We start from the raw sequence: 12,787 nt of genomic DNA on the forward strand, positions 1-12,787 counted from the left end.
CGTTTGGGAGTGCGCAGCATGGCGGATGGAGCACGTTTGGGAGTGCGCAGCATGGCGGATGGAGCACGTTTGGGAGTGCGCAGCATGGGGGATGCAGCACGATGGGGAGTGTGGAGTATGGCGGATGGAGCACGTTTGGGAGTGCGCAGCATGGCAGATGGACCACGTTTGGGAGTGCGCAGCATGGCGGATGGAGCACGTTTGGGAGTGCGCAGCATGGGAGATGGAGCACGATGGGGGGTGCGCAGCATAGGGGATGGAGCACGATGGGGAGTGCGCTGCATGGGGGATGGAGCACGATGGGGAGTGCGGAGTATGGCGGATGGAGCACGTTTGGGAGTGCGCAGCATGGCGGATGGAGCACGTTTGGGAGTGCGCAGCATGGCGGATGGAGCACGTTTGGGAGTGGGCAGCATGGGAGATGGAGCACGATGGGGGGTTCGCAGCATAGGGGATGGAGCACGATGGGGAGTGCGCTGCATGGGGGATGGAGCACGATGGGAAGTGCACACCTCCCCCCCAACACACACACACACACACGCGCGCACTGCACAACACACCACACACACACACTGGGAACCACAAACAACTGCCCTACACAGACACCCACACACACAGACAACGCTGCACACACAAATATACGTACATACCGCACAACACACACATTGCACAAAACATACCTCCCCCCAAAACACACCACACACACACAAACCGCGCAACACACACACAACGCTACAGACACACAGCGCTCCACAAACAACGCAACACACATACAACACCGCTCTCACCCCCCGTCACATCCAGACAACACCCAGAACATGTACAGCGCCCTACACAAACACTTGGTAACTACACACAACAACATCTATATATATATATATATATATAAACAAAAATCATACATGAACTACACAATACGTAAATTCTAGAATACCCGATGCGTAGAATCGGGCCACCTTCTAGTGTTGTATATAAGAGCCCAGGCCGCTGTGTAGAATGTAAAAATCACTATATAAGGCTATGTTCACACTAGAAAAATGATTTTTCTTAAGAAATTTCTTAAGAAATTTCTTAAGAGTGCACCTGTGTTAAAAAAACGCACCAAAAACGCACCTGCGTTTTTGCCGCGTTTTCGGTGCGTTTTTGGTGCGTTTTCGGTCCGTTTTTGGTGCGTTTTTACCGCTGGTTGCTCCCTGCGTTATTGTGCCAATTATCTATGGCAAAAAACGCAGTTAGCTGCAGAAAAGAAGTGACATGCTCATTCTTTTTCTTAAGAAAATCTACTGAAAGAATTTTCTTAAGAAAAAAATGCAGTGTGTGCACAGCTAATTTTTTTTGCCATAAGTTTTGCTGGGGAATGTCTGCAGAAAGGTTACAAGAATTTCTCAAGAAATTTCTGCAGCAAAAACGGACCCAAAACGCAGGTAAAAAACGCAGTGTGTGAACATAGCCTAATACTTAAACTATCGCTGCGGTGGAGTTGGGTCATATGGACGTCTCTGTTCTCCGGTGGAGGCGGCGCCTCTTTTGGCCATCTTTGTCACCCTTCTTCTGAAACCAGGGTGCATGATGCGTCATACGTAATCCACACTCACTGGCATTGAGGTCCTGCGCAGGCGCACTTTGATCTTCTTTGAGCAGGGCAGATCAAAGTATTGTAGTGCGCCTGCGCAGGATCGGTGAGTGTCTATGAAGTAGGAGGCGTCATGCACCTAGGCTTCAAATGTAGGACTAAGCTGGCTGAAAGAGGAGGCACCGGGCAACGGAGACACCCATATGACCCAACTCCATCGCAGTGACCGCTTTAGGCAAGTATTATAAAGAGATTTTTACATTCTACACAGCGGCCTGGGCTCTTATATACAACATTCTAACATGCTGTATATAAGAGCCTAGTGGTGGTGGCCGCAGCTTATAGGCCCCAAATCTGCTGACAGGTTCCCTTTAAGCAAAGGGGAAAAAAAAAAAGCATAAAAAGATGGAAAATCGTCCGGTCATGAAGGGGGTTAATGAACTGGAGAGATGCCTGAAATAGAATGGCACACTTATATTTTTGGATATTACCTTTCTAAACAGTTGTGGCTTTCTGCGACAACTCTAAATTGACCTTAACTAATTACATGACTGACATTTTGAATTTTCTCCTGCGCTGCTGTCAATTAATATCAATTTGTTTGCCTTGTACAAAAGATGATAAACCTTTTTGTCTAAACATCAGGACAAGCTGAGAGTGGTCCGCCAGATACACGGTTGCGCTGCCCTCCTCACTTTCTGATTTGTCATGATTAAATATTCATGGTCCATCAGCAATACTCGGAGGAAGCTTATATTGCATTTTTGAGTAGACTGTTAGTAATGTACAGTGGATCTATCCACTTTTCCAAATCCCAGGACTCCTGGGCCGTTCAAGGCTAGCATTGCATTTTCAATTAAGCTCTGAGTGAATCCCTGGCATGTGCAGAAGCGGGACTGGTGCACAATTAGCTTATTGTTCCTTTAGCTTTGTGTGGAGAGGATCTAAAGGACTGAAGAAAAAAAAAAAAGGCGAACCAGTTACAAGAACTGCTATTGATGTGGAATAAGGGAGTTGCTCTTTTCATGCCGCAGCACTTGATAAGACTGGAAATACAGCTATCTCCAAACTGCATTGAGAGTCCTCTTAAAAGCGTTTGCCAAGGGCTAGATACTTGGACTACTCGGCTTTATCGGAGGGTGTCAAATTATTTTTTTCTTTCAACCACCATCTGTACAAAAATGGAACCCAACAGTCCTAAAAAGATACAGTTTGCTGTGCCATTATTTCAGAGTCAATTGGATCCAGAAGCCTCAGAACAGGTAACCGTAAAAAGTATCCTTGATTTTGATGGTTTTTTTTTTTTTAATCTTTTTGTGAATTTAGGCTTTATTGTGATTTATAACACATTGAAACATAACAGCAATTATATTAATTTTCATTATTGGGCTGTTACGTAAATCTGTTTAGTTCTTGTTGCATTTCATTAAGTGTTTACTACATAGGAGCTTGTTTACATGGCCCCTTGTGAGGTCTTGGAATAATGTTTTTCCCCATAGAAATGAGAAAGTAAGACGGGTGGGGAAATATAAAAATTTTCCTTTAAAGAAATGGTTCCCTTCTTACTCCAATTAGGAACCAGTCCTGTTTACAAAAAAAAAAAATAAAATCAAAGATCTCTAATACAGTCGTGTAGATGAGCCCAAAGAACATCTTGTAGTGTCTATCGTAATGTGGGAAATTGTTTTCTCCTAGTTAAAAAAAAAAAAGTGTTAAAATATAATACAACATGGGGTATTGGCATCTGTTTACCTAGAACACTGTATATATAGCTCTAGTTTACAAATGGAAATTTCCATTAACACTAATCTAGTCCTTGTAAGGACGCCTGCTCTTCACGTTGGAATACGTTTGCTTACATTCCCATCAGTACAATGCAGCCTCAGATACCAAAAGTCATTTCCCATGTCTCGTTCAGTAGTATCACTACGATTAAAATGTGCTGTAGCTGAAGCACATAGATACAGGCCAGGCACAAGCTACAGTACATGATCATTCACATAATTGCACTTTCTAAATTATTTGTTTACTTTTAGAATTATAGTTTAAAACAAACAAAAATGTTATATTGGCTTGAGAATCAAACAAGCACTAAATATAAGTTATTACAAGAAACTTCTTTCCACAAGTGCTCTATCGCTCTATACAATGTATTTTCAGAAACAAAAAAAATCTTAAAAGATACATGTACCTTGTAGGAGAATTCATCTATGAATAAATTACACACATTTCAAACACATTTGCTTTTAACATAACTATATTAGATATGTTAATAGTAAATGTGTTTGTTTATGAATTGAATTACACATATCATAAGTAACACTAATGATATAATCTGTCATATGTGTAATTCAATTCATAGACAAACACATTTGCTATTAGCATACACATATATATATATATATATATATATATATATATATATAATGTATCTTATACAGTGTGTGTGTGTGTGTATATGTGTATATATATATATATATATATATATACACATATATACACACACACACACTGTATAAGATACATTATATATATATATATATATATATATATATATATATATATATATATACATATTACACTATATATAATATATGCGTGCTTGAAATGAGAAGTTCACATCCACTATCTAAAAAAACACATCTGCATGTTTTTCTCATTATCTGATGAAAGCAGAATAAACTTTTTCGTTTTGGCTCAATAAGGAACCAAAATTATGTATATTTGCCAAATGCAAGAATGAGAGAATGTTTTAATGCATTTTTGTTAAAGTTTACTTACATGAAGCGTACTATGCCTTTAAGCAATATGGAACAGCCCATTTGATGATGTCACATCTTTTAAAGGTTCTGATAGGTTTATTGGCAACATCTGAGTTATTTAGAGGCACATCTGTGGATGTATTTTAATGCACAATTGAAACACACTGCTGCTGTGTGTGGCATCATGGGAAAAGAAATCAGCCAAAATCTAAGGAATAGAATTGTGGACTTGCACAAATATCGTTCATCCTTGAGTGAAATTGCTAGCTATCTGAAGATGCCTCGTTCATCTGTACAACCATTTCCAGGCAAGTACAAACAAGATGGTAATGTCCAGCCATCATACCAATCAGGAAGGAGACAGATTCTGTGTTTTGGTCAGACTTGTACATATCAACCCAAGAACAAATGCAAAAGACCTTGTGAAGATGCTGGCAGAAGCTGGTATTGTCCAGAGTGAAAAAAGTACTGTTTCAACATGGGCTGAAAGGCCACACTGCCAAGAAGAAGCAATTACTCCAAAAGAAACATAAAAAAGCCAGATTCATGTTTGCAAATGCACACAGGAACAAAGACCTTAATTTTTAAAGACACGTCCTGTAGTCTGAAAAAACTGAAAATGAACTTTTTGGCCATAATGACCATTGTTCTGTTTAGAGGGAAAATGGAAAAGCTTTGAAGCCTAAGAACACCACCCCAACTGTGAAATACGGGGGTGGAAGCATCATATTGTGGGGTTGTTTTGCTGCAGGAGGGATTGGTGCACTTTACAAAATAGATGGCATCATAAGGAAAGAGGATTATCTGGCAATACTGAAGTAATATCTCCAGACATCAGCTAAGTACTTAAAGCTTGGGTGGAAATGCGTCTCAAATGGACAATGACCCAAAGTATACTGCGAACTGGTTACAAAGTGGCTTAAGGATAACTAAATCAATGTTTTGGAGTGGCCATCAGAAAGCCTTGATCTCAATCCTGTTGAAAATTTATGAGCAGGGCAACCTACAAACATGGCTCAGTTATACCAGTTCTGTCTGTAGAAATGGGCCCAAATTTCTACCAACTATTGTGAGATGCTTGTGGAGGATATCCAAAATGTTTCACCCAAGTCATACTGTTTGAGGGCAATGGTACCAAATATTGATGAAATGGAGGGAAGCTTTTGACTTTTGCAGAAAGTAATAAAATGCCTTTAAACATTCTCTCTTTCTCATTATTCTGGCATTTGCAAATATAAATAACTTTGGTTCCTAATTGTCCTAGTAAGGGAAAGGTTTATTCTGATTTCATGTCAAATAGTGAGAAAAACCTGCAGGTGTGTCTATATAGAGAGCTGAGAAAAAAACCTGCAGATGAGTCTATATAGATAGTGGATGTAAACTTCTGGTTTCAACTGTATTAGTGTAAGTTATATGTATAATTCAATTCAAAACACATTTACTATTAAAGTTATGTTAACAGCAAATGTTTAAAATGTGTTTAATTTTATTCATAGATGCATTCATCTACAAGGTACATTCATCTAAAGTATAAATTAGTGGTGTTTTTTGGGGGGAAAACAGAGCACTACATGTTACTTTAAATTTAAAGGGGTGGTTACGGTTTCTGTAAATAAACTTACTTTGTATGATGAAAATTGCTCTAATTGCTTGTGGTTTTTACAATCTGCACCTTGAATATCTTAGATTCATTGTCTCGGTCTCCAACTTTGTGTCCGTTTTGTTTTGTATGTTCTTGAAAAAAAAAGTTTGTAAAATCTCTTCTTGCTGTTTTTTTTATATGGGAAATGTGGATACAGTCTGTATCTGTAATGGATCCTTAAGTTTCTCAGATCCTGACACACGTGGATTGTTACTATATTCAGTCTTTGACCTGTGTAGATTTTTCATCCACTGGAAGTAAACAGTGAAGGTTTCTCTATTGAATGACAACAAGCAGAGATCTGGAAAGGGAGAAATTAATGATGGTGTAATTTAAACTATCACTAAGTGGTTTACTTAAAGGGAACCTGTCGCCATATTTTGGCATTCTAAACTAAAACTAGCACCTGTGCCACATTCTATAAAGGTGCACATTACCCTCTGACATTCCCCCCCCTCCCCCCCGTAGACCCCACAAGTACCTTTTATAAAATCACCTGCCTCGGATGTAAATTGTCCGGTTTGATGGCTAGCCTAATCTGCGCCTCCTGTCCCTCCTTTCCCCCCTCCTCCTGTGCTGATTGACTTTGATGACATCTCGAATGCCATTTACATAGGTGAGCAAAGTCTCGTGCCTGCGCAGAAAACCCATCGGTTCGCGCAGGCGCACCTATGTTTTCTGCCCTGCCCGCAGCAGGCCTGAGCAAAGTACGCCCGCGTGAACTAGGAGTTATAACGCCTATCAGACCAGACAATTTACAGACATGGCAGAAAATTTTATAAATGTACTTGTGGGGTCTACAGGGGGGGGGGTGTCAGGGGGTAATGTGCACCTTCATGGAATGCAGCACAGGAGCTGCTTAAGGTGCTATTTTAGTTTAGGAGGCCAAAATCTGGTGACAGGTTCCCTTTAGAGGGGGCACCAGTTCTGGAGGCGGTTTATTGTGCCCCTATCTTATGTTGACACCTGGAGTAGTAATGTCTTTGCAACCTGCAGATAAACCTTGTGGCAGTAGATGTACGTTGCGGTTGAGGCAATGGGCTGCGCATTTGTAGGACATCGCTTACATTCACTGTCTATATTTTAAACAGATCAGAAAAAGAAGGCCGACGCCAGCGTCTCTGGTTATTATAAATGAGCCATCACCGCCAGGTAAATCTAATATTGTATATAACACAATAGGAATCTTCTATTATGCTTATGTCTGCCTCCGCAGAGGATCCCACTTCCCAATGCTGTCAGTTGTATTGAAATGGCACTTAGGATGTGCGTTTACTCATTGTTTATAATATGAAGGGGTTTTTTTGTTTCCTAAACCTCTGAATAACACATCTAAGACCAAGTAGAATAAATATAAGTTAAATAGATACATATAATTAATATCCACAATCTAACATATTTGTAATATAACTTATTTTCCTTTTATGCGGTTTCTTATTTTTCAGTTCATTCTTTACTTTGTAGTGTGGAACCTGTTAAGGCCGATCTATCATCAGATTTCAGTGCATTTATTATTAAAAAGATCTCTTAGATCTGGTGAGGCTGATGTACCTTGAAAATCCATTTAACAGGGTTGTCCAGGACCTTTACATTAATGGCCTATCCTTATAATAGATCATCAATATCTGATTGGTGGGGGTGTAATACACGGCACCTCCACCGATTAACTAGTAGTGTCAGCGTCAAGTACTGAAAAGTACTCGTTCGCAGAGCTGCACTGCTACATCGATATAGCGGCCACAGCCGGGTACTGCACAACTGCTCCATATTCGGATCAACTGCAAGTGAGCATATATGGCCGCCGTAACACCGGTTTATGAATAAAAATTAGTCGTGGAGAAAAGTGTTGACATCCTTGAAATTGTTCCTAAAAATGAAGTACTTATCCGAGAAAATTATTGCAGTTAAATGTTTTGTTATACACATGTTTGTGTTGTTTTTTTTTGTGTAATGGAACAAGACATAAAGGGGACAAAAAGTAAAATTGGACATAATTTAAATCGATACCCCAAAAATAGACCAGACAAAATTGTTGGCACTGTTACAAAATTGTGGGTAAACAACTTTGTTTCAAGCATGTGATGCTCGTTCAAAAGTGACAGGTGTGGACAATATGAAAATCGCATCTGAATCCAAATAAAAAGAGAAGTTGACTCAATCTTTCCATTGTGTGTGTATGTGTAAGATACTAATCATGGAGTACAGAACGAGAATGGGAGTTGAGAACAAAAATTGTTGAAAAATATCAACAATCTCAAAGTCAATCTCCAGAGATCTATATTTTCCTTTGTCCACAGCATAATCTTAAAGTTTTCAATCCATGGCACTGGAGCTAATCTCCCTGTATACAGTCAGGCAGAGATAAATATCGATGAAAGGTTTGCAACTCAGCATAATCCAGATGGTGGATAAGCAGCCCCGATCAAGTACCAAAGAAATTCAAGTTGTCCTGCAGGGTCAGGGAGCATCAGTGTCAGCACAAACTGTCTGTCCACATTTGAATTAAATTAAACCCTATTGCAGGAGACCCAAGAGGACCCCACTGCTGACACAGAGCATTAAAAGCTAGAGTGCTAAAATGCATGTGAGTAACCAAAATCCTTACGGGAAAATTTGAAGACAGATGATACCAAGTTGGAGCTTTTTGGTAAAGCATATCATTCTACTGTTTACCAAAAATGGACTGAGGCCTTCAAATAAATGAACACAATACCTACAGGCAAATATGGTGGAGGTTCAAAGATGTTTTGGGGTTGTTTTGCTGCCTCTGGCACTGGGTACCTTGACTGCGTGCAAGGTGTCATGAAATCTGAAGATTACTAAAGGATTTTGGGTCGAAATGTAGTGCCCAGTGTCAGAAAGCTGGGTTTGAGCCTTAGGTCATGGGTCCTTCCAGCAGGAGAAAGACCCTAATCATTCTTAAGAAGCCCCTAGAAATGGATGGAAACAAAGCTGGAGAGTTCTGTAGTGGCAGCAATGAGTCCGAATGTAAATCCCATTGAACACCTGTGCAGAGATCTTAAAATTGCTGATGGGAGAAGGCGCCTTCAGATATGAGAGACCTGGAGCATTTTCAAAAGAAGAGTGGTGCAAAATTACAGCTGATAGATGTTAAAAGCTTTTGTATGGTTACAGGAAGCGAATTACTGCAGTTGTTTCAAAGGTTGTGCAAAAAATTCTGCCCAGCCCATTTTTGCAGTTGTGTGGTGTCCAATTTGCCTTTTTTTTTTTTTTTTTCCACACTGTATTTTTTGTTGTTCCAATACACACAAAGAGAATAAACATATATATATCTATATATATAATTGCCTTATTCTGTCTGTCTGTCTGTCATGCTTCAAAATTGTGTCCTTCTGGTGACATTGTGTCCTTACGGTGACACAAAGCTGATTGGCCGCTGGGCTCGCCATGGCCCCGCCCCCCCACACCGATTGGCCGCTCGCCCAGGCTGCGCCCCCACACGGATTGGCCAGCTGCTCGCCCAGGCTCCGCCCCCCCACAGATTGGCCTCTCGCCCCGGCACCCTGCAGGCATTGGCAACTCGGCCACGCCACGCCCCGCCCCCCTCACGCAATGGACGTTAGCTCTGCCAAACCCCCCCCCCCCCCCGCGCATTCCCCGAACTGACACGGTCACGGCTCCCAGGTGAGTACTGTACAACCCCCCCCCCACCCCACCCCACGGGAGCCCACATCAGCGTACGCCGCCAACCCAGCCGACACTTACCCTCGCATTGCTGGCCTTGCCGCCGTATGCTGGTGTGGGCTCCCGTGCGAGTGGGGGACGTGATGCGCTGGTAACCATCCTAGCATAGTTACTAGCACATCAAGGTCCTGCAGCGGCGGAAGATCCACACGCACGCACATAACAGCACACACACACACATACACACACATCAGATCACACTCACTCTCACAAACACCTCACACACACCTCACACACACATCGCATCCACATACTCACAGCATCCGGCGATATCGCTTGCTTCTCGGCCTCGATACTGTGCTGTTGTGACCTTCCAGGACCTGACGGAGGATCACATGGCCAGAAGCATGTGGTATCTCCGGATGTTGTGAATGTGAGCGCGTATGTGCGATATCGTCAGTGTCTGTCTGTGTGTGTGAGTGTATGCGATCGGGTGTGTGTGAGTGTCGGGATCGGGTGTGTGTGAGTGTCGGGATCGGGTGTGTGTGAGTGTCGGGATCGGGTGTGTGTGAGTGTCGGGATCGGGTGTGTGTGAGTGTCGGGATCGGGTGTGTGTGAGTGTATGCGATCGTGTGTGTGAGTGTCGGCAGAGGAGCACGGCGTGCTGGAGGAGGCTGGGAGCAGAGAGGCTGATCTTGGGGAAGGCTGGGAGGGGGAGGCTGATGCTGGGGGAGACTGGGAGGGGAAGGCTGATGCTGAAGGAGGCTGGGAGGAGGAGGCTGGGAGGAAGGAGGCTGGGAGGAGAGAGGCTGATCCTGGGGAAGGCTGGGAAGGGGAGGCTGATGCTGAGGGAGGCTGGAAGGAGAGAGGCTGATGCTGGGGGAGGCTGGAAGGAGAGAGGCTGAGGCTGGGAGGAGAGAGGCTGATGCTGGGGAAGGCTGATGCTGAGGGAGGCTGGGAGGGGAAAGCTGATGCTGGGGAAGGCTGGGAGGAAGGAGGCTGGGAGGAGAGAGGCTGATCCTGGGGAAGGCTGGGAGAGAGAGGCTGATGCTGAGGGAGGCTGGAAGGAGAGAGGCTGATGTTGCGGGAGGCTGGAAGGAGAGAGGCTGAGGCTGGGAGGAGAGAGGCTGATGCTGGGGAAGGCTGATGCTGAGGGAGGCTGGGAGGGGAAAGCTGATGCTGGGGAAGGCTGGGAGGACGGAGGCTGGGAGGAGAGAGGCTGATCCTGGGGAAGGCTGGAAGGAGAGAGGCTGATGCTGGGGGAGGCTGGAAGAAGAGAGGCTGATGCTGAGGGAGGCTGATGCTGGGGGAGGCTGGGAGGAGAGAGGCTGATGCTAGGGAACGCTGGGAGGAGAGAGGCTGATGCTGGGGACAGAGAGGAGAGGCTGATGCTGGGAGGAGAGAGGCTGATGCTGGGATAAGAGAGGCTGATGCTGGGATGAGAGAGGCTGATGCTGGGAGGAGAGAGGCTGATGCTGGGGGAGGGAGGCTGATGCTGGGGGAGGCTGATGCTGGGGGAGGCTGGGACAAGGGAGGCTGATGCTTGGGGAGGCTGATGCTGGGGGAGGCTGGAAGGAGAGAGGCTGATGCTGGTGGAGGCTGATGCTTGGGGAGGCTGATGCTGGGGGAGACTGGGAGGGGAAGGCTGATGCTGAGGGAGGCTGGGAAGGGGAGGCTGGGAGGAAGGAGGCTGGGAGGAAAGAGGCTGATCCTGGGGAAGGCTGGGAAGGGGAGGCTGATGCTGAGGGAGGCTGGAAGGAGAGAGGCTGATGCTGGGGGAGGCTGGAAGGAGAGAGGCTGAGGCTGGGAGGAGAGAGGCTGATGCTGGGGAAGGCTGATGCTGAGGGAGGCTGGGAGGGGAAAGCTGATGCTGGGGAAGGCTGGGAGGACGGAGGCTGGGAGGAGAGAGGCTGATCCTGGGGAAGGCTGGGAGAGGGAGGCTGATGCTGGGGGAGGCTGAGGCTGGGAGGAGAGAGGCTGATGCTGGGAGGAGAGAGGCTGATGCTGAGGGCAGAGAGGCTGATGCTGGTGCAGCATGGAGGATGGTGCACGATGGGGGGTGCGCAGCATGGGGGATGGAGCACGATGAGGAGTGCGCAGCATGGGGGATGGAGCACGTTTGGGAGTGCGCAGCATGGCGGATGGACCACGTTTGGGAGTGCGCAGCATGGCGGATGAAGCATGTTTGGGAGTGCGCAGCATGGCGGATGGAGCACGTTTGGGAGTGCGCAGCATGGCGGATGGAGCACGTTTGGGAGTGCGCAGCATGGCGGATGGAGCACGTTTGGGAGTGCGCAGCATGGGGGATGGAGCACGTTTGGGAGTGCGCAGCATGGCGGATGGAGCACGTTTGGGAGTGCGCAGCATGGCGTATGGAGCACGTTTGGGAGTGCGCAGCATGGCGGATGGAGCACGATGGGGGGTGCGCAGCATGGCGGATGGAGCACAATGGGAGGTGCACACCTCCCCCAACACACACAACACACCACACACACTGGGAACCACAAACACCGCCCTACACAGACACCCACACACACAGACAACGCTGCACACACACAACACCCAACACACAAACACCGCGCCATACATAAATATACGCACATATCATGCAACACACACATTGCACAAAACATACCTCCCCCAAAACACACCACACCCACACAAACCGTGCAACACATACACACACAACGCTACACACACAGCGCTCCACAAACAACGCAACACACACACAACACTGCTCTCACCCCCCGCCACACCCAGACAACACCCAGAACATGTACAGCTCCTACACAAACACTTGGTAACTACACACGACAACATCTATATATATATATATATATATAGATATATATAACAAAAATCATACATTAACTACACAATACGTAAATTCTAGAATACCCGATGTGTAGAATCGGGCCACCTTCTAGTATATATATAATTGTCTTATTCTGTATCTGCCTTGCTCCAAAATGACGTCATTACAGTGACAACCATCGCATTGGCCGCTAGGCTCTGCCCGGCCACGCCCCCCGCATGCATTGGCCGCTCAGCCACGCCCCCGGCACACTGCCCGCACGGCCACACCCCCGGCACACTGTGCCCGCTCGGCCATGCCCCGACACACTGTGCCCGCTTGGCCACACCCCCCGCACACTGCCTGCTCGG

At 45.5% G+C, this 12,787-nt stretch overlaps 1 protein-coding gene across 2 annotated transcripts in view; it reads left to right on the forward strand.

Annotated features, from left to right (window-relative positions):
- The first annotated feature begins 2,373 nt into the window (after positions 1–2,373).
- Positions 2,374–12,787, forward strand: part of PPP1R1C (protein phosphatase 1 regulatory inhibitor subunit 1C) — an 87,417-nt gene continuing 77,003 nt past the window's right edge. For both annotated transcript variants that reach the window (XM_075317413.1, XM_075317415.1), the window contains exons 1-2: positions 2,374–2,835; positions 7,069–7,129. In XM_075317413.1, the coding sequence (XP_075173528.1) occupies positions 2,572–2,835; positions 7,069–7,129 (325 nt within the window). In that variant the 5' untranslated portion in view covers positions 2,374–2,571. The remainder of the gene's footprint in view (positions 2,836–7,068; positions 7,130–12,787) is intronic.

This window comes from Anomaloglossus baeobatrachus, chromosome 7, assembly GCF_048569485.1.
Source record: "Anomaloglossus baeobatrachus isolate aAnoBae1 chromosome 7, aAnoBae1.hap1, whole genome shotgun sequence".
NCBI classification, from domain to species: Eukaryota; Metazoa; Chordata; class Amphibia; order Anura; family Aromobatidae; genus Anomaloglossus; species Anomaloglossus baeobatrachus.